The sequence below is a fragment of the Scyliorhinus canicula genome, chromosome 16 (assembly GCF_902713615.1).
Source record: "Scyliorhinus canicula chromosome 16, sScyCan1.1, whole genome shotgun sequence".
Lineage (NCBI taxonomy): Eukaryota > Metazoa > Chordata > Chondrichthyes > Carcharhiniformes > Scyliorhinidae > Scyliorhinus > Scyliorhinus canicula.
In genome coordinates this window covers 116,557,029-116,579,502 of record NC_052161.1, presented here as the reverse complement: position 1 = coordinate 116,579,502, position 22,474 = coordinate 116,557,029, and the positions used below count along the sequence as shown (strand labels likewise).

Sequence of the window (22,474 nt, the reverse complement as noted above, 5' to 3'; positions counted from 1 at the left end):
CAATTCAGAACATTGCCAGCAGTGTGGGTTCAATTCCCGTACCAGCCTCCCCAAACAGGTGCCGGAATGTGGCGACTAGGGGCTTTTCACGTTAATTTCATTTGAAGCCTACTCGTGGCAATAAGCTATTATTATTATTATTATTATGGAACTAGGTTTCAGATCATGATCTCAGTTCACCAATAAGGTGCACTGGAGAGTTATCACTGACAGCTCGATGATAAACTTTGCCCAAATCTTACACTCCATGGAGCCATGAGACATAGGATCAGATAGACCATTCAGCCCATTGAGTCTGCTCCGCCATTCAATGTGATCATGACTGATCTGATATAATCCTCAACTCCACTTTCTCACCTTGTCCTTGTAAGAATGATCATAGAATCCCTACAGTGAAGAAGAAGGCCATTCGGCCCATCGAGTCTGCCCATGTCCACTCCCCCGTCCACCGTGCCCAATCCCTGTAACCTAACTTGCACACTAAGGGGAGTTTATCATGGCCAATCCACAGAACCCGCTCATCTTTGGAGTGTGGGAGGAAGCCGGACCACCGGAGGAAACCCGCACAGATACAGGGAGAATGTACAAACTTGACACAGTCACCAAAGGCTGGAATTGAACCCGTGTTCCTGGCACTGTGAGGCAGCAGTGCTAACCACTGTGCCACCAAGCCACCCTCAATTCCCTTACTGATTAAAAATCTGTTTAGGGTGGCACGGTGGTGCAGTGGTTAGCATTGCTGCCTACAGCGCTGAAGACTGGAGTTCGATCCTGGCCCTGGGTCACTGTGCATGTGGAGTTTGCACATTCTCCCCGTGGTTGCGTGGGTTTCGCCCCCACAACCCAAAGATGTGCAGGGTAGGTGGATTGGCCACACTAAATTGCCCCTTAGTTGGAAAAAAAATAATTGGGTAGTCTAAATTTATTTTTAAAAATCTGCCTTCCCCAGCCTTGAATACGCTCAACGACGCAGCCTCTACAGCTCTCTGCAGTTAAAAATCCCACAGATTCACGACTCTCTGAACATTTCAACCCAGCACAAGAGCTCTGGGGTGGGATTCTTCATTTGCTGACAGCGACATCGCGAAACGCGATTGGACAGAGAATAGGCTCCAACGCCAAATCCGGCTGAGCAGAGAGACCGTGCAACATAACTGCCAGATGGCGGCACATCCTTCACCTCGACGTCATCCGTGGCAACAAGGCAGGGGCACAGACACTGCATCCCAACCCCCATCCCCTCACTCCACCCCCTGGCCAACCCCCGCTTGCAACCCCCTCCGTGATACATACCTGCCACACTACGAGGGTGCAGGCCCTGGGTTGGCAGTAACAGCGGGTCTGATCCATGGGATGGAGGATAATGAGAACCTGCTCTGCGATGAGCCCTGGTGCTCACCATCGTTCGACAACGTCTGACCCCTGCCCATGGTCGCACTTTCAGCCATCCATCTGCGTGATCCCTGCATGCAAGCTGGCGAATCCATTGCAGGGTCTCATCGGATCGCTGGGGTGGAGGTGGTGGGAACGGTCAGGGGAGGGTGGGGGGGAAGGGTGGGGAGCCCAGGCCGCCCACAGGGTCCGCCCATTCCCCCCACCTCCGGCCAGCTCAGGCCAGCCCACCTCTCACACCCATCTGACAGAGCACCAAGACAGGTTGTAACAGTGTGCACTGGTGTTTAATGTGAATGAATATATACTGACACCTGCCCTCGCCCCTATAACTATATTATGCCCTTCACCCGTGCCAATTTAACTAGTATTTAGCTTCCTGGCCTTACGGGCCCGAACACAATGTTCGGTGGTTCCCCAGACGGTACAGCAGAAGTGGAAGCAGCCTGCTGTGATTCCCACCCTGTGACCTGGGTCCCCGATTGCGGGCGTCTTCTGGAGGACCAGACCTGGATGGGCCAGGCTGCTGCTTGGGTGTCCCGGGTGGTGAATCGATTACGTTCCACACTGCACCAGTGCTAGCCCCTCCGCAGTAGAGGAATCTGTCCAGGTTCGGCGCCAGATGCGCTGTCGTGAAAGTCTACGAATTCTGCGCTGGCCTCAACACTTAGTCTCAGTAACGGAGAACCCCGCCACCGGGCTTTGCGCTCATGCCTACAGAATTTGTGACCATTGGGTCACACACAACTGCTCAACTGCACTGCCAACGAGCCCCAGCACCAAGGCCCTTCATCCACATCACTGTGAGGCTGAGCTGCTGGGATTTCAATAGTGAGTCAATCAGGAATTGGTAGTCACGCTGACACCTCCATGAAGTAGTCAAGCAACTCACACTTTCCTGGATTTAGGCGTCAGACAGACAGCCACTAGCACTCAAACGCTGATCCTTTTACTTCGGTCTCTCTTGTCGATCATTTTTGTTTCAGCCGTGAATACCAATGACTGTTTGGATGTTGGCTTAGCAAAGTCGCAGGAAGCTGACATTCCGCACACAGCTGGAAAGGATCCCGTTGCTGAAGACCACTGCCTTGCTGAGAACTGAAACAATCAGGCGAAAGAATTGAGGAATAATACACGTCACTAACAGACTCTATGGATTTTCCAATTGCCGTTACTTTACCGTTACCCCAATCAAGATTAATGTGGTTAATGTTGTCAAAGTGACGTTGACTGGAAAATCTACGCTCGTGTCTTTTTAACTTTGTTCAAGATTATAAACTCACTGGGGCTGTCAAAAGGCAATTCTTCATTCGCTCTGCTTACAACAAGGGCCTCACTTTGAATGAGCCTTGGTAGCTTTAATCAAATTAAGGCCCACAAGCTGAACATTCCGATCCTCCAGCATTGCACGGCAATCTTACTCAAAGGGGTCACAGTCACTGGTGGGAGGAAGGGAGGCGCTACACTGGCACAATACATAATGTTGCATTAACTAAGGTTCTTTTCATTCAAATTGTTATGTCACGGCAGAGAAATTGACTTGAGGCTGGCATTGGATCCCAGGAATAGGGGGAACGTTATCCATTCCCCATCACGGGATATCCTTCATCTCAATATCTGCATTCTAATATTTTTTAAATGTCAGGTAGCTGCTATGAAATGAAAATGAAAATGGCTTATTGTCACGAGTAGGCTTCAATGAAGTTACTGTGAAAAGCCCCTAGTCGCCATATTCCGGCGCCTGTCCGGGGAGGCTGGTACGGGAATCGAACCGTGCTGCTGGCCTGCTTGGTGTGCTTTAAAAGCCAGCGATTTAGACGAGTGAGCTAAACCAGCCCCTACGGTCTCACGTAAACGGACAGCTGACTTTTCTGTAGCATTGACAAGAGCCACAGTTCTTTGGGTGGAAATGTCACCAATGGGCTCAAAGGACTTAACCCTCTGCCATAGTAGAGGAAGCATCCCTCACCCCAAACGACGTATGTAGGTTTTACAAGGTGGTGTGCACCCCATCCAGAAGGGCAGGTTAATAGGGTGGTGAAAAATACATATTGGACACTTGCCTTTATCAATCGAGGCATAGGTTGCAAAAGCAGGGAAGTCAGGTTTGAGTTGTATAGAACTTTGATAAGACCACAATGTGGTGATCTCTACCACTATATATATGTGTGTGCTTGCATTAGGGGATGTATGACAGTACCTGTATTACAAGTTTGCTGGTAAGCCCCTGCCAGCTAGCTCCGCCCCCAGGGAGCCGTATAAATATGCATGAGTTTCCCTGAGATGCCATTCTACAGCTGCAGCCAGAGGAATAGCATCTCACTGTAATAAAGCCTCTCTTGTACCTCATCGAGTCTTCCGTGTGCAATTGTTAGCGCCACACACAGCTGGTGTACTGTGTGCGATTCTGGTCGCCACATTATAGGAAGGATGTGATTGCACTAGAGTGGGTGCAGAGGCGATTCACCAGCATGTTGCCGGGGATAGAACAATTAATTCATGAAGAGAGGTTGGATAGGCTTGGGCTGTTTCTGCTGGAGCAGAGAAGACTGAGGGGTGACCTGATCGAGGTGTACAAGATTATGAGGGGCTTTCACAGGGTGGATCGGGAGCAGCTGTTCCCCTTAGTTGAAGGGTCAGTTACGAGGGGACACAAGTTCAAGGTGAGGGGCAGGAGGTGTAGGGGAGATTTGAAACAAAAAACGTTTTACTGTGAGGGTGGTCTGGAGTGCAATGCTTGGGAGGGTGGGAGAGGTGGTTTCCATCACATCCTTTAAAGGTACCTGGATGAGCAGTTGGCACATCATAACAATCTTCCAAAGACCCACACTACGCAATATAGGTCAACTTTATTTATTGAATCACAGCAAATGGGATCTGTGCACCTTATTAACAACAGTCACTGTCTACACGTGAAGGACCTTGACACTTTGAGATCTACTTCTGAGAAATTCGATCAGATTCTAGACGACTTTGTCTCTCATTTGTCTAACTACTCATGGTACTAAATATTAGAGTTCAACATTCACCCTAACAAAGTGATTATAGAATCATAGAATTTACAGTGCCGAAGGAGGCCATTTGGCCCATCAAATCTGAACCAGCTCTTGGAAAGAGCACCCCACTTAAGCCTACACTTCCACCCTATCCCCGTAACCCAGTAACCTCAACTAAGCTTTTTTGACACTAAGGCCAATCCACCTAACCTAATCTTTGGATCTTTGGACTGTTGGAGGAAACCGGAGCACCCGGCGGAAACCCACGCAGACACGGGGAGAAAGTGCAGACTCCGCACAGACAGTGACCCAAGCCAGGAATCAAATCTGGGGCTCTGGAGTTGTGAAGCAACTGTGCTAACCACTGTGCTATTGTGCTGCCCAAACAGGGCCAATTATAACTTTGTGTAACTCAGAAAAAGACACATGTGGAAGAATTTAAAATTAAATATGACATAATAATAATTAAAATGTGAACATGCACAGATCTTGATAATGAGCATCATAACTATTGTCTACCTGCTACTCAACATTCTTATATTCATTTACCTGGTGTAATGATGTGCTTGGTGACAGCTGGAGTGATACTGGATCTATGTGGCACTTTTCCCAAAGGTTTATATCCCCTTCTTTCTACAAATAAAAAATACATTTCAGTCCAAGGGCGTGGAGCATGGAAGAAAACCAGATGAAAAGAAACACATGCCCAAGCCCGTCTGAATTTCTATCTCTTAATTTAAATGGATGGAAAATCAAACAGGTCCAATTACGGTGGTGCATTGCTTCGTTCTCAGTTTCACAGCATACACTGGCTGTGCAAACAAATCCAATAAGTCTATCTGCAAGAAAACCTGTCCCAGTATATTTGTTGTTTGGGAGATGGCATTATAGTGGTAGTGTAGTAATAATAATCTTTATTAATGTCACAAGTAGGCTTACATTAACACTGCAATGAAGTTACTGTGAAAGGCCCCTAGTCGCCACATTCCGGCGCCTCTTCGGGTACACGGAGGGAGAATTCAGAACGTCCAATTCACCTAACAGCACATCTTTAAGGACTTGTGGGAGGAAAACAGAGCTCCCGGAGGAAACCCACGCAGACACGGGGAGAGTGTGCAGACTCCGCACAGAGAGTGACCCAAGCCGGGAATCGAACTCGGCTCCCTGGCGCTGTGAAGCAACTGGGCGGCACGATAGCACAGTGGTTAGCACTGTTGCTTCACAATGCCAGGGTCCCAAGCTCGATTCCCGGCTTGGATCACTGTCTGCACTTTCTCCCTGTGCCTGCGTGGGTTTCCTCCGGGTGCTCTGGTTTCCTCCCACAAATCCCAAAAGACGTGCTGTTAGGTGAATTGGACATTCTGAATTCTCCCTCCGTGTACCCGAACAGGCGTCGGAATGTGGCGGCTAGGGGCTTTTCACAGTAACTTCACTGCAGTGTTAATGTAAGCCTACTTGTGACAATAAAAATTATTATTATTGTCATTATTATTATTATAAAAAAAGCAGGAGAGGAGCCGGAGATTTAAAAGCGGGAGAGGAGCCGGAGATTTAAAAGCAGGAGAGGAGCCAGAGATTTAAAAGCGGGAGTGGAGCCGGAGATTTAAAAGCGGGAGAGGAGCCGGAGATTTAAAAGCGGGAGAGGAGCCAGAGATTTAAAAGCGGGAGAGGAGCCGGAGATTTAAAAGTGGGAGAGGAGCCGGAGATTTAAAAGCGGGAGAGGAGCCAGAGATTTAAAAGCGGGAGAGGAGCCGGAGATTTAAAAGTGGGAGAGGAGCCGGAGATTTAAAAGCGGGAGAGGAGCCAGAGATTTAAAAGTGGGAGAGGAGCCGGAGATTTAAAAGCGGGAGAGGAGCCGGAGATTTAAAAGCGGGAGAGGAGCCATCTCCTCTAACCTAAGGTGTTGAGTGAATATCAGGTAAGCTCTTTCTTTCTTTCATTCTTTTTCTTGTTTTATCTGCAAGTTATCTAGAGGGGATGGCAGGGAAGGCAGTGCAATGTTCCTCCTGCAGAATGTTTGAGGTGAGGGACGCCGTTAGTGTCCCTGCTGATTTCACCTGTGGGAAGTGCACCCATCTCCAGCTCCTCAGAAACCGCGTTAGGGAACTGGAGGTGGAGCTGGATGAACTTCGGATCATTCGGGAGGCAGAGGTGGTCATAGGTAGAAGCTTCAGGGATGTAGTTACTCCGAAGAATAAAGATAGATGGGTGACAGTGAGAGGGGCTGGGAGGAAGCAGTCAGTACAGGGATCCCCTGTGGTCGTTCCCCTTAGTAACAAGTATACCACTTTGGATACTGGTGAGGGTGGGGGGGCGGGGGGGGACTTACCAGGGATAAGCCATGGGGTACAGGTCTCTGGCACAGAGTCTGTCCCTGTTGCTCAGAAGGGAAGGGGGGAGAGGGGTAGAGCATTAGTCATTGGGGACTCCATAGTTAGGGGGACAGATAGGAGATTCTGTGGGAAAGAGAGAGACACGCGGTTGGTGTGTTGCCTCCCAGGTGCCAGGGTCCGTGATGTCTCGGATCGTGTTTTCGGGATCCTTAAGGGGGAGGGGGAGCAGCCCCAAGTCGTGGTCCACATAGGCACCAACGACATAGGTAGGAAAACGGATGGGGATGTAAGGCAGTTATTCAAGGAGCTAGGGTGGAAACTTAGAGCTAGAACAAACAGAGTTATTATCTCTGGGTTGTTACCCATGCCACGTGCTAGCGAGACGAGGAATAGGGAGAGAGAACAATTGAACACGTGGCTACAGGAATGGTGCAGGAGGGAGGGTTTCAGATACCTGGATAATTGGGGTCATTCTGTGGTAGGTGGGACCTATACAAACGGGATGATCTACACCTGAACCAGAGAGGTACCAATATCCTGGGGGGGAAATTTGCTAATGCTCTTCGGGAGCATTTAAACTAATTCAGCAGGGGGATGGGAACCTGAATTGCAGCTCCAGTGTACAGGAGGTTGAGAGTAGTGAGGTTATGAGTAAGGTTTCAAGATTGCAGGAGTGTACCGGCAGGCAGGAAGGTGGTTTGAAGTGTGTCTACTTCAACGGCAGGAGCATCCGGAATAAGGTGGGTGAACTTGCAGCATGGGTTGGTACCTGGGACTTCAATGTTGTGGCCATTTCGGAGACATGGATAGAGCAGGGAGCGGAATGGTTGTTGCAGGTGCCGGGGTTTAGATATTTCAGTAAGCTCAGGGAAGGTGGTAAAAGAGGGGGAGGTGTGGCATTGTTAGTCAAGGACAGTATTACGGTGGCAGAAAGGACATTTGATGAGGGCACGTCTACTGAGGTAGTATAGAAACAGGAAAGGAGAGGTCACCATGTTGGGAGTTTTCTATAGGCCTCCAAAAAGTTCCAAAGCTGTAGAGGAAAGGATTGCAAATATGAGCGAAAGCAACAGGGTAGTTGTTATGGGGGACTTTAACTTTCCAAATATTGACTGGAAACGCTATAGTTTGAGTACTTTAGATGGGTCAGTTTTTGTCCAATGTGTGCAGGAGGGTTTCCTGACACAGTATGTAGATAGGCCACATTGGATTTGGTACTGGGTAATGAACCAGGCCAGGTGTTAGATTTGGAGGTAGGTGAGCACTTTGGTGATAGTGACCACAATTCGGTTACATTTACTTTAGCGATGGAAAGGGGTAGGTATATACCGCAGGGCAAGAGTTATAGCTGGGAGAAAGGCAATTATGATGTCATTAGGCAAGACTTAGGATGCATAGGATGGGGAAGGAAACTGCAGGGGATGGGCACAATTGAAATGTGGAGCTTGTTCAAGGAACAGCTACTGCGTGCCCTTGATAAGTATCTACCTGTCAGGCAGGGAGGAAGTGGTCGAGCGAGGGAACCTTGGTTTACTAAAGTAGTTGAATCACTTGTCAAGAGGAAGAAGGAGGCTTATGTAAAGATGAGACGTGAAGGTTCAGTTCGGGTGCCTGAGAGTTACAAGTTAGCCAGGAAGGACCTAAAGAGAGAGCTAAGAAGAGCCAGGAGGGGACATGAGAAGTTCTTGGCAGGTAGGATCAAGGAAAACCTTAAAGCTTTCCATAAGTATGTCAGGAATAAAAGAATGACTAGGGTAAGAGTAGGGCCAGTCAAGGACAGTAGTGGGAAGTAGTGCGTTGTGTCCGAGGAGATAGGAGAGGCGCTAAATAAATATTTTTCATCAGTATTCACACAGGAAAAAGACAATGTTGTCGAGGAGAATACTGAGATGCAGGCTACTAGACTAGATGGGATTGAGGTTCATAAGCAGGAGGTGTTAGCAATTCTGGAAAGTGTGAAAATAGGTAAGTCCCCTGGGTCAGATGGGATTTAATATAGGAGTCTCTGGGAAGCTAGGGAGGAGATTGCAGAGCCTTTGGCTTTGATCTTGATGTCGGCATTGTCTACAGGAATAGTGCCAGAAGACTGGAGGATAGCAAATGTTGTCGAAAGGGAAAATGCTGGAAAATCTCAGCATGTCTGGCTTTGACAAAGGGCCATCTGGACTCAAAACATTAGCTCTTTTCTCTCCCTACAGATGCTGCCAGACTTGCTGAGATTTTCCAGCATTTTCCCTTTTGTTTCAGATTCCAGCATCCGCAGTAATTTGCTTTTCTCTAGCAAATGTTATCCCCTTGTTCAAGAAGGGGAGTAGAGACAACCCAGGTAACCATAGACCAGTGAGCCCTACATCCGTTGTGGGCAAAGTCTTGGAAAGCATTATAAGTGATAGGATGTATAATCATGTGGAAAGGAATAATTTGATTAGAGATAGTCAACATGGTTTTGTGAAGGGTAGGTCGTGCCTCACAAACCTTATTGAGTTCTTTGAGAAGGTGACCAAACAGGTGGACGAGGGTAAAGCAGTTGATGTGGTGTATATGGATTTCAGTAAAGCATTTGATAAGGTTCCCCATGGTAGGCTATTGCAGAAAATACGGAGGCATAGGATTGAGGGTGATTTCGCGGTTTGGAACAGAAATTGGCTAGCTGTAAGAAGACAGAGGATGGGAAATATTCAGCCTGTAGTTCAGCTACTAGTGGTGTACCACAAGGATCTGTTTTGGGGCCACTGCTGTTTGTTATTTTTATAAATGACCTGGAGGAGGGCATAGAAGGATGGGTGAGTAAATTTGCGGATGACACTATAGTCGGAGGAGTTATGGACAGTGCGGAAGGATGTTGCAGGTTACAGAGGGGCATAGATAAGCTGCAGAGCTGGGCTGAGAAGTGGCAAATGGAGTTTAATACAGAAAAGTGTGAGGTGATTCATTTTGGAAGGAATAACAGGAAAACAGAGTACTGGGCTAATGGTAAGATTCTTGGTAGTGTGGGTGAGCAGAGAGATCTCGGTGTCCATGTCCATAGATCCCTGAAAGTTGCCACCCAAGTTGATAGGGTTGTTAAGAAGGTGTACAGTGTGTTAGCTTTTATTGGTAGAGGGATTGAGTTTCGGAGCCATGAGATCATGTTGCAGCTGTACAAAACTCTGGTGCGGCCGCATTTGGAGTATTGCGTACAGTTCTTGTCGCCGCAATATAGGAAGGATGTGGAAGCTTTGGAACGGGTGCTGAGGGGATTTACCAGGATGTTGCCTGGTATGGAGGTAAGATCTTATGAGGAAAGGCTGAGGGACTTGAGGCTGTTTTCGTTAGAGATAAGTAGGTTAAGAGGTGACTTAATAGAGGCATACAAGATGATCAGAGGCTTAGATAGGGTGGACAGTGAGAGCCTTTTTCCTCGGATTGTGATGGCTAGCACGAGGGGACATAGCTTTAAATTGAGGGGGGATAGATATAGGACAGATGTCAGAGGTAGGTTCTTTACTCAGAGAGTAGTAAGGGCGTGGAATGCCCTGCCTGCAACAGTAGTGGACTCGCCAACACTAAGGGCATTTAAATGGTCATTGGATAAACATATGGATGATAAGGGAATAGTGTAGAGGGACTTTAGAGTGGTTTCACAGGTCGGCGCAACATCGAGGGCCGAAGGGCCTGTACTGTTCTGTAATGGCCACGCTGTAATGTTCTATTGTTCTGTCATTATCGTGGGTTTGTGGATCAATAATCTAGAGGCTCCAATGAATGCTCCAGAATCATGTGTTCCCTCCCCACCCCCTCAGCGAGGGAAGTTGGAATTCAATTAATTAATTAATCTGGAAATAAAATGCAGGTCTCATTGGCAATGATCCTTAAACTACCGGATTATCTTAAAAACTCATTTGCTTCTTCCTTCGGGTGACAAAATCTGCCACCATTAGTGGTCCGGCCTACATGTGACTCCTGTGGATGTAGTTGACCCCTAACTGCCCTCTGAAGTGGCCTATGAAGCCATAGTGTTGCAAATGGCTCATCATCACCTGTTCAAAGGCAATTAGGAACGGGCAATGACACACACACACACTCCAAGAATAAATTACACAAAGTATGGGATTAACAGTTGTGGTTTAGGACAGAAGTCTCTGATTGAATCATTATATTGGGCCTATGAGCTGAGCAGACTTGATTGGCTGAATGGTCCTTTCTTCACTCAGACTTTCTCATCGTCTTCCTATTTTAGCCGTTCTATGTCTGCTCAGCAAATCATTCAGAGCATTCTTTCAAAAATCTTCCTTCTGAGTATCGCACTATAAATCCAATGATATTCCATAAAATGAATGAATTAAAATGAATTTCATCCTTGAAATTCTATCGGGTGTGAGAAATTTTTACAAAATGTTGGTACATCATGTTTACATTATGTATAAAATTATTCATAGTTTTTTAAAATTGGTACACTTCATTCAATTTTTTAAAATTACAGTTTACCAATGAACTCCCAGTGAGAGGTTGCACATTGATGTCTTCAGTTTGGACCCATGACCGAGTCTGAAGGAATGATAAATACTTATTGCTATCATCCCTTTTGTTTCATTAAACCTAACTGGGTTGGGCCCTCATCCTGTTCTTGCACCAACTGGGTTAGGCCCTCATCCTGTTCTTGCACCAACTGGGTTAGGCCCTCATCCTGTTCTTGCACCAACTGGGTTAGGCCCTCATCCTGTTCTTGCACCAACTGGGTTAGGCCCTCATCCTGTTCTTGCACTAACTGGGTTAGGCCCTCATCCTGTTCTTGCACCTGGGTGAGGCCCTCATCCTGTTCTTGCACCTGGGTTAAGCCCTCATCCTGTACTTGCACCTGGGTTAAGCCCTCATCCTGTACTTGCACCTGGGTTAGGCCCTCATCCTGTTCTTGCACCAACTGGGTTAGGCCCTCATCCTGTACTTGCACCTGGGTTAGGCCCTCATCCTGTTCTTGCACCAACTGGGTTAGGCCCTCATCCTGTTCTTGCACTAACTGGGTTAGGCCCTCATCCTGTTCTTGCACCTGGGTTAGGCCCTCATTCTGTTCTTGCACCAACTGGGTTAGGCCCTCATCCTGTTCTTGCACCAACTGTGTTAGGCCCTCATCCTGTTCTTGCACCTGGGTGAGGCCCTCATCCTGTTCTTGCACCTGGCTAAGGCCCTCATCCTGTTCTTGCACCTGGGTGAGGCCCTCATCCTGTTCTTGCACCAACTGGGTTAAGCCCTCATCCTGTACTTGCACCTGGGTTAGGCCCTCATCCTGTTCTTGCACCAACTGGGTTAGACCCTCATCCTGTTCTTGCACTAACTGGGTTAGGCCCTCATCCTGTTCTTGCACCAACTGTGTTAGGCCCTCATCCTGTTCTTGCACCTGGGTGAGGCCCTCATCCTGTTCTTGCACCTGGGTTAGGCCCTCATCCTGTTCTTGCACCTGGGTGAGGCCCTCATCCTGTTCTTGCACTAACTGGGTTAGGCCCTAATCCTCTTCTTGCACCAACTGGGTTAGGCCCTCATCCTGTTCTTGTATCTGGGTGAGGCCCTCATCCTGTTCTTGCACTAACTGGGTTAGGCCCTCATCCTGTTCTTGCGCCAACTGGGTTAGGCCCTCATCCTGTTCTTGCACCTGGGTTAGGCCCTCATCCTGTTCTTGCACTAACTGGGTTAGGCCCTCATCCTGTTCTTGCACCAACTGGGTTAGGCCCTCATCCTGTTCTTGCACCAACTGGGTTAGGCCCTCATCCTGTTCTTGCACCAACTGGGTTAGGCCCTCATCCTGTTCTTGCACCAACTGGGTTAGGCCCTCATCCTGTTCTTGCACTAACTGGGTTAGGCCCTCATCCTGTTCTTGCACCTGGGTTAGGCCCTCATCCTGTTCTTGCACCAACTGGGTTAGGCCCTCATCCTGTTCTTGCACCAACTGAGTGAGGCCCTCATCCTGTTCTTGCATTAACTGGGTTGAGTCCTCATCCTGTACCCGGAAATGCTCAGTATCCCTCTAGGAACTCGGTCGGAGTGGAGCAAAGTCAGGAGAAGACAGGACCTGCACCCTTCTATGGCATTGGCTGCTGTGTGGTAAGTTTAAATGTCCAGTCTTCCAATCTTAGTGAATGGATGAGTGACTGAACATGTAGGTGGGTAATTGGGTGAGGTAAGTGGTTAGGTTGGTAGGGGGTTATGCACGAAAATGGGTAGGGAGGGTAGGTGGGTGAGGTGTGGGTAGTCTATGTAGGTAGGTGCGTGGGCAGGTGGGTGAGTGGGTAGATTGGTCAGGGCATACTGAGGTCAAGTCGGGAGGGTTAGGCAAGTCAGGGGCACTCAGGTGCTGGGGAAGTCAGGACTAGTCGGAGCGGGTAGGCAGGTGGTCAGAGAGGTAGTCAGGTTGGGCGGTAGTCACATGGTTAGGTGATTAGTTAGGGGTTTGTTGGGTGGTTGGGAGGGGGATTGAGGTGTATTCAGGGAGTGGGGAGCATCATTGAGTGATTGAGGAGTCAGTTGTGGAGTTATCCAGGGGTTAGACCAAGTTTTAATCAGTCTAACTATTCCGGGTAATTATACAGGTAAGTACCATGGGACTGTCTGAAGTCTCTGACTGTAATTCAGAGACAGAGACGTTTGTGGTGGGTCCCAGGGGGTGGGGGAAATTGTCCATTGGAAGTTGAAACTTCCCAGGAAATTCCCACATACATCGATGCACAATGACTTCCGTAGGGTCCTGACGCACATAAAACTTCAGCCACACGCCTGGTTTCGGATGATCAGGTGACCAGATCATTACTCCCAAGATGTTTCTAAAGGACATTGAAAAACTGCAATATAAATGCAAATCTTTGGCCAGAGTATTCCATCCCCTCCTGCCGGTGGGATCTTCCTGACCCGCCGGAGACAATGGACCTTTGAATAGCTTGCTTCATCCACAGCGGGGGAGCCTACCCAGGTGGGTCCGGATAATTCTGGCCTTTATTTCTTTCTATCTTCCAGTATGAATAAGTTATTTTCAAACATGTTGTTTGGTTTTGGTAATCAGATACTTGGGGGACAAAAATAAACACAAATCGACATCAGAAAAATGCATCAGCAAACCTTCAGATCACGTTGGATCAAGCATGTCACAATGACACTGTAAACTCTGATTTGCTTTCGAGTGCGTAGCATACAAATGACTGAGAAACACAGTCGGATTATCTCTGGGGCTCGAGGGCAACCTCAGATCTTTGTATTAATGAATGAACATAAAAAGCAGCAGCTTGGCCCTGTGGGCTTTCCATTCACAGACAGATTTTTATTTAAAGTTCAAAAAATATAGAGAATAATAATTGACTTGGTGAAGGCCTCCTGTCATGAAAGGTCAGTCGGTATTCTTGTTCAAGTTTATTTTTAGAATTTTGGTTGAAGGTGCCAACACGTACAGTGAAATCCTCCTTTTAATCCTGATAAAGATATCTCTAATCCTTGCCTAAATCAAGATTTGTTTTTCTTTATGCTTTCATGGGATGTGGACATTGCTGACAAAGCATGGATTTGTTCCCCATTCCTAATTGCCCTTGCACTGAACGCCTTGCTCAACCATTTCAGAGGGCAGTTAAGGGTCAACGACTTTGGTGTGGGTCTGGAGCCACATGTAGGCCGGACTAGGTAAGGATGGACATTAGTAAACCAGATGGGTTTTTTCAACAATCAATGATAGTTGCCATGGCCACCATTATAGAGACAGCTTTATATTCCAGATTTATTCAACGAATTTATATTTAAAACCAGCTGCCATGGTGGGATTTGAAACCATGCCCTGGATCGCATATGTCTGGGCCTCCGGATTCCTCATCATTTAATTGACTAGTTACTAATTAGTCATTTAGTGACATTACCATGAGGGCACTGTCTGCCCCTATCGGCGGTGAAGTATTTTATTTTACAACAGAGAGCGGCAAGCTCCTGAGGAGACCATTCAGCCCATCATGCCTGTGTCCAGCAGTTTGCTTACCAGCTGTAATTGTTCCTTGCCGCATTTCTCTTCCCTTTGAGCCTGAAGGAATTTGACAACCTCATTCCTTTGAACTGATCCCACGAGCACCATGGATTCTATTAACAAAAACAGAATTTCCGCTTATGCTCAAGGATAAAAATGCCTTTTGGTGGACTCGTGTACCAGGACAGCTACCGAAACGGTTCTCTGGAATCTTCCATATTTGAATTGGAACAAAAAAGAAGAAAAAAAAGGGCAGCACGGTGGCACAGTGGTTAGCAATGCTGCCCACGACGCTGAGGATCCAGGTTCGAATCCCGGCCCTGGGTCACTGTCCGTGTGGAGTTTGCACATTCTCCCCGTGTCTGCGTGGGTTTCGTCCCCACAAACCAAAAAGATGTGCAGGGTAGGAGGATTGGCCACGCTAAATTGCCCCATAATTGGAAAAAATGAATTAGGTACTCTAAATTTATTTTTAAAAAGCAGCATACAGATCAAAGGGCATCACGACCAAACTACAGTGTTCTCATAAGACCGCAACATAAGCACTCTGTCCAATTCTAGTCGCTAAGAAACAAGGAGATATTTAAGCACAGGAAACAGTGTTGGGAAGAGCCCCAAGGTTGATCCTTAATGTCAGAGGTCCTCAGCCTGGGCTGCTGCCTGCATGGCCCGGGGAATGAAGGCACACTTATACATTGATGTTGAAAAAGTTAAGCAGAAATATTTGAGAAGGACAAGGGGATACAAACTGACATAAGAAAGAGGAGGAGTGGACCAAACGACCGTATGAACATACAAATTAGGAGCAGGAGTAGGCCACTCGGCCCCTCGATCCTGCTTCACCATTCAATAAGATCATGGCCAATCTACTGGTAACCTCAACCCCACATTCCTACCTCACCATCCCATAGCCTTTCGCCCTCTTGTCCATCAAGAATCTCCACCAATCAGTAAGGTCAGGGCACACCTTCTGCACCAACTCCATATCTCTGCCCCATCCCCTTTAGAGTCTAAACATATGTCTATCGGGATACACTTCATCAAGCACAGTGATCAACACACGGGATGAACCTCTGGGCGCAATGGTAGATGGAACCTTGGAACCATTTAAAAAACGATCACAAATGAGGAGAGCGTAAGTTTGTTCTGGATGGATGAATTAAGATTGGATAAATGACCTTCCTCATCTGTAAGTACATCGTGATGTTGTGAATCTATTGTTTTACTGTCTGTTTTAATTAACCTTCCTGGGGGAAAATATTTCACTGCTCTATTGCCTTATGGTGTAAACGTACTCTGATCTCGCTTCCGATTCTTAATTTCTCCATTTAAAAATGTTTTAACTCTGATATTTGGATCCTTCACCAGAATAAATATCAAATACAGTGCGTCTCACCTTTTCCAAAGAAATCATACACAACTTTCTTAATTCAAGTTCTTATACTTGGGAGTCTTATTTCTTTATCACCTCAGTTTAATATGGTAATAATTTAATTTAATATGATAATACACCTACGATTAGGCAAACTGCTCTGAACACATGAGGGGCCACCTTATTCAACGTCCTTACATTCTCTTTTTGCATCTAGAACTAGAGCCTTTCAATTGAAACAAGCGTGAAGGATGATAGAAAATATTTAACTTTGTTCAATCATGGAGCGGCAGGTGGCACAGTGGTTAGCACTGCTGCCTATGGTGCTGAGGACCCGTGTTTGAATCCCGGCCCTGGGTCACTCTCTGTGTAGAGTTTGCACATTCTCCCCATGTCTGCATGGGTTTCACCCCCACAACCCAAAGATGTGCAGGGGAGGTGGATTAGCCACACTAAATTTCCCCTTAATTGGAAAAAAAATAATTGGGTAGTCTAAATTTAAAAAAAAGAAATCGACACCAATAGTGTCACCAAGTTGCGCGAAGCAAAAGAGAATGATCACAAGTTCAGACCACCAGCAATCCGAAATGAAAGTCTGTCACCGGCAGGTTAGGTTAGTGCTCAGGTCGTTACCTGAATTCTCTACAACAGGATATACAGCGTCAGAACGTGAGGTCACCAGTCGCAGGATATCAGTGTAGTTGAAACTTTTGTCCAAACACATGATATTGGTGTTCATGAACTCTTCCACCGTCACATTGTAAGAGCTGAAGAATAGATCGATATTATTTAAATATAACAGCAAGATTCAACCTAGGGCTGTTCCACTGAAGGTAACAGGATAAAACGGCAAGATAATAAGTGATAGGGCAGCACGGTGGCCTAGTGGTTAGCACAACCGCCTCACGGCGCTGAGGTCCCAGGTTCGATCCCGGCTCTGGGTCACTGTCTGTGTGGAGTTTGCACATTCTCCCCGTGTCTGCGTGGGTTTCGCCCCCACAACCCAAAAATGTGCAGAGTAGGTGGATTGGCCATGCTAAATTGCCCCTTAATTGGAAAAAATAATTGGGTACTCTAAATTTAAAAAAAAAAGATAATAAGTGATAAAGATTTGTTGTTCGAATGTCTATAACAAGAATGTGTAAGAAGGAACATCTCTGAAAGGACAACATCGAGGGATTTGGTTCAGAGCACATCTGTTTGTTTTGTCTCTTCACGCACATATTTTTCCTTTTGGGAAATGCTGGGCACGGGGTGTTGGGCTAATTAGGAAACTAACGTCCCCATGCTGCAAACACTCCTTCAGTGACCACCAAGTCCTGGAGTGGGATGTGAAACCAGAGCTCCTGGCTTAGAGAGAGGTGAACTACTTACTGAGCCACAGAACCTCCTGGCCCACAATAAAACAAAAGTTGTACAGAGTTTGAAAGTTTCAAGGGTACATTTAACTCCCCAAATAAGTTAGGTTTAGTTGGGTGGGACCTTAGCATTTTTGAAAATCTCGAACCCGCCGCCAACACATCTCAAACCCACCCACCTCTGCTTTTAATGGAGAGGAACAGAGAAATGGGCAAGCAACCTGCTCCCGGGAGATGGGTTGGCTATTTAAATATTATAATGAGACAGATTTCCTCATAATCAACATATCTTCATGGTTTCACCATGGCTGGCCAATCTTCAGGAAACGTAGCAACTAAAGGGGTGTGAGAGGGCAGCACGGTGGTGCAGTGGGTAGCACTGCAGCCTCACGGTGCTGAGGTCCCAGGTTCGATCCCGGCTCTGGATCACTGTCCATGTGGAGTTTGCACATTCTCCCCGTGTTTGCGTGGGTCTCACCCCCACAACCCAAAGATGTGCAAGGTAGGTGGATTGGCCATGCTAAATTGCCCCTTAATTGGAAAAAATTAATTGGGTACTCTAAATTTTATTTTTTTTTAAACTAAAGGGGTGTGAAGACCACTTCGAGGAAAAAGCAAATGCCTTTACAGCACTGCTTGTGGGTCAAGAGGGGCAGGGGTGCTTTCTGCTGGGCCACCAAGCTTCCTGCCTGCTATTAGACGTGCTCTGGGATCCCCCCCCCCCCCCCCCGGGCCAGGATCAGCCAGCAACCACTTCAGCTCATCCCGAATTGCAGGCCCTCTATCTCTTGCTAACCCAGCTGCGGACTCACTACCTGATCCTGGCTTCAGGCCTCTTCCAGAGCCTTCCCCACCTGGCAAAGAATCAAACCTGTCATTCAGGCTCACTTCTGATTGGGGAATGCGCTTGAAAGAGAAGGCACAAGCAACAACATTAAAACAGATTCAGGTTCTGAGTCTTCCAGCCAAAAACCTCGCCCCACTCACAAAATCCAGCCAGATAAATATAGAGACCATGCGCAATATAACCCACCGCGCCTATCAGGCACCCCACCACCACCAACCTACTGACATTAGGGGTGATACGTACCCAATGTCAACGCTCCGTATTTTAGGTAAATATGGCAGCTTCTTCACAATGATGGTGCCGTCATAGAAGGAAGGTTGGAATTTCTGCGCTATGGCATTTGCCACAAGTACAGCCAATAGAACAGGTAAGAAATGTGCCATCTGTCCTGTGAGCTCGAATACCAACAGCGCTGTGGACAGTGTGTGGGTCACAGCTCCGGAGAATGCTGCTGCCCCTGCCAAGACAAAAAAAAATACCTGATCTTATTTGAGTTTGCCGAGGAGAAAGGTGACCAAACAAAACAGAGCTTTCATTGCTTGAAAAGATACACCTAAATTTGCAAAGCAATGCCTGGGAGCCATAACTACCATCCATGGAGTTTCCAACAGAAAGACTGTACACATTAGAAAGTAAGAAGAAAAAGAGGGAAGGATGTGGCAACACACCCCACGCATCATCCTTCAAATAGGATCATCATTCATCAGTGCGGCTACTAATATGGTGGGGAAACCTTCTGACTGAGCTGCTCCACACAGAGCAATAGAGCTGTGTGTTCAGAAGGTTTGCCTGCAATATCGGAAGGCAGTTCGGCACCAGTAACCTTCAGTGCTACAGGACGGATCAGGAGGCATATTTTGGAAATGCATGACCAGCACATACTTGCCTGCAAGGGCATATCCCCCCGGGATTATCGGATTCAAAACGCCTTCTGACTTGATGCCATTAGGAAATATAACAGCCACAACTTCTCCGACCAAACGACCTATCACAGCACCTACACAAAATGCAAAGGATAAATATCAGGGCTTTATAAGCCATTGCTTGTCTAGCATAATAAATCACAGATTTAAAGTTCTCCTGAGGAAAACCTTAAATGTTCCCCTTGTGTAGCCATCCTGGAGCAAGTGCCATCTACTCCATCTATAAATCACTCAGGAGGGAGGCCATACATCTCCCGATCTGTAATTAACCATGAGGACAGACTCTACATCCCCTTGTTTATAGTTACCTAGGGAGGGATTACATATCCTCCTTTTCTATAAACGAAACTACCATCTGCTCATCGCTCCTTTTTTTATTCATTTACGGGATGAGGGCGTCGCTGGCTGGATCGGCATTTGTTGCCCATCCCTAATTGCCTTTGAGAAGTGGATGGTGAGCTGCCTTCCTGAACCCGTGCAGTCCATGTGGCGTAGGCACAGCCACGGTGCTGTTAGGATTTTTGACCCAGCGACAGTGAAGGAACGGCGTTCTATTTTCAAGTCAGGATGTTGAGTGACCTGGAGGTGAAATTCCAAATGGTGGTGTTCCCATGTGATCTGTTGCCCTTGTCCTTCTGCAGGGAATGAATGGTTTTGGATGAGGTGCTAATCAAGTGGGCTGCTTTGTCCTGGATGGTATTGAACTTCTTGAGCCTTGTTGGAGCTGTACGCATCCAGGCAAAAGGAGAGTATCCATCACACCCCTGACTTGTGCCTTGCAAATGGTGGACAGACTTGATAGTGATAGTAATGCCACTGAATGTCAAGGGGCGATGGTTAGATTTTCTCTTGTTGCCGATGGTCATTATCTGGCACGTGTGTGCCGCAAACGTTCCTTGCCACTTTTCAGCCCAAGCCTGGACATTGCTCAAGCACAAGGTGGCCAGTAGATCATTCTCCTAGTCGCTACATTAGTTCTGGTAGTCCACATTACAGTACAGATATGATCGCACTCGGGAGGAAACTGAGGATACTACCATAATTGGAGAATTCGAGGAATTGAGGAGAATCCTTTTCACCCAGAGGGTTGGAGAGAGAGAGAGAGAGAAAGAGAGAGAGAGAGAGAGATGCCTGGAGGAGGGGCAGATTCTGGATTTCACTGCCAGCTCGAGGTAGAGACAGAGACACTCACTACATTTTAAAACAAATACAGGGCTTAACAGATGTGGAAGGGAAGTTAATGAGTTACCAAGTTAGAAGCATGCTGGGAATATTGACTATATTTTAACACTGCTTTTGAGCGAAAAGAAGTAGGTCAAGTAATGTAAACTAAATACTGCTTAGTATTTTGTACTCGGCCATATTATGATAATAAGTTGTTCTTCCGAAGGATAACAAGATGCATACCTCGAATTGCTTTTAAACCAAGGGCAAAACATTTATATTCCCTCGTGCGTATGTTCCCAAGCATTATCTCTTCAAAGTTGTTTATTTCACACTATAAATATAATGGTTTTCGACTGCATAACTCAGAGTGCAGGGCACTGGCTTTTGCAGCTGGAACACTCTCTCTCCACAAATATATTTGTGTCAATAAATTTCCTTAAATCGAACCTCGAGGAATTTGTCGTTATTATGATTTCCACGACAACAGACCAAAGGTTAGAAAATGGGATTAGGCCGAATCGCCCTTTTTCTTGACCAGCAGGATGGCGATGGGCCAAATGATCTCTCTTCTATGCCTATTCTTCTGTGTTTCAGAATTGCAAATGCAGCAACTACTTGTATATATAAAAAGTACAGGTTCAGATTCAGGTAGTTTCAACATAACTTGATTTTAAAGCATTGCTCTGTCCAATGCATTTAGTTCACACCTCAGCCAGCAGGAAGACTTATTTCTTTTTTTTTAATTTAGAGTACCCAATTCATTTTTTCCAATCAAGGGGCAATTTAGCGTGGCCAATCCACCCACCCTGCACATTTTTGGGTTGTGGGGGCGAAACCCACACAAACACAGGGAGAATGTGCAAACTCCACACGGACAGTGACCCAGAGCTGGGATCAAACCTGGGACCTCAGCGCCGTGAGGCAGCAGGGCTAACCCACTGTGCCACCGTGCTGCCCCGGAAGACCTATTTCTTTAACTCACCATAAATAAGCACTGGCATGAAATACCCAGCTGGCATTGGCATCGTGGTTGCAAGGATCAGCATCCAAAACTAGAGGAGATAAAGGAGAGATAATCAGTCCAGCACAAAACCCCTGACAGGCTTTCTTACTGTTGTATGTTCATGGGCCATGTGTGAATGAAGGCTGTTCTTAAATGCACGTTTGATTGTGCCCGCGGACGCTAAATTCCTAAAACTCATTTTGGGTCAGCAATTAATGAGTGGAGGGTTTCCAGGCTGGGGGCTGAGTGAAAACCATACCTTACCTTCATAAATAGGAAAAACAGGAGTGTGCCAAAAAAGGTGAAGGATGGGTGGCACCATTCAATCCACAGGTTGTCAGGGTCGACTCTGGCCTGGATATCAAGTGTTGCATTCTGGGAAAGCACACCCCAGGACCGGTGATCAAAGAGTGAAGAGAGAAGTTCTTTCATGGTGAGCTGCAGAGAACACAGTCAGAGATTATCATTTCTACACTGAAGACATGTCTTCGCTCGCCTTTTATAGATTTAGAACCGTGGGAAAATTAGACCGTTTCCTTTGGCTGAGAAATCCTGAAGTTCAGTGTCTGTCCTATTCCATATATTACCTGGAAGTGAAGCTGTATCTGGTTACAAGGTGAGACATGCTTCATATACATAAACACTCACCCTGCATGCCATGAATTGTCCCAAACTGCCAGGGAAGGTGATGGACGCCAAGAGCAAGGTTACAAGTCCCGAGTACACTGCCTTCCTATTGATAGAACATTATTTGGATGTTAGCTAATGTCTCATTCATTAACCTAAATAGGTTTGAACAATTATATCACAAACCAGCTCAATCGAACACTCCATTCAGTCACTTTCGTGATACAGTAATGGTGCAAGTAAACAGGCGGTCTCAAATGATCTGTCGGAAAATTATTCCCACAGATTGTGTACATTGGCTCTCAATGCGACTGTTAATGAACGTTTTAACTTCAACATCTTGCTAATTAATGAATGCTTCGCTCTCACTGTCACTGTCAATTAACAGACACTGAGAGAAAACAGATTGACCCTTCATTATAAATGTATTTGGAAACTTTTCAAGCGTCAATATAATAGTGCAACACAAGATAGCTCTCCAGTTGTGTCA

General features: G+C 46.7%; 1 protein-coding gene across 2 annotated transcripts in view; it reads right to left on the bottom strand.

The window, feature by feature from the left end:
- The window catches only part of clcnk (chloride channel K), a 151,424-nt gene that overhangs the window by 17,685 nt on the left and 111,265 nt on the right, over positions 1-22,474 (bottom strand). For both annotated transcript variants that reach the window (XM_038821627.1, XM_038821626.1), the window contains 8 exons: positions 22,006-22,090; positions 21,622-21,795; positions 21,337-21,406; positions 19,151-19,261; positions 18,508-18,721; positions 16,693-16,826; positions 14,703-14,800; positions 4,938-5,021 (listed from right to left, as the gene is read on the bottom strand). In XM_038821627.1, the coding sequence (XP_038677555.1) occupies positions 4,938-5,021; positions 14,703-14,800; positions 16,693-16,826; positions 18,508-18,721; positions 19,151-19,261; positions 21,337-21,406; positions 21,622-21,795; positions 22,006-22,090 (970 nt within the window). The remainder of the gene's footprint in view (positions 1-4,937; positions 5,022-14,702; positions 14,801-16,692; positions 16,827-18,507; positions 18,722-19,150; positions 19,262-21,336; positions 21,407-21,621; positions 21,796-22,005; positions 22,091-22,474) is intronic.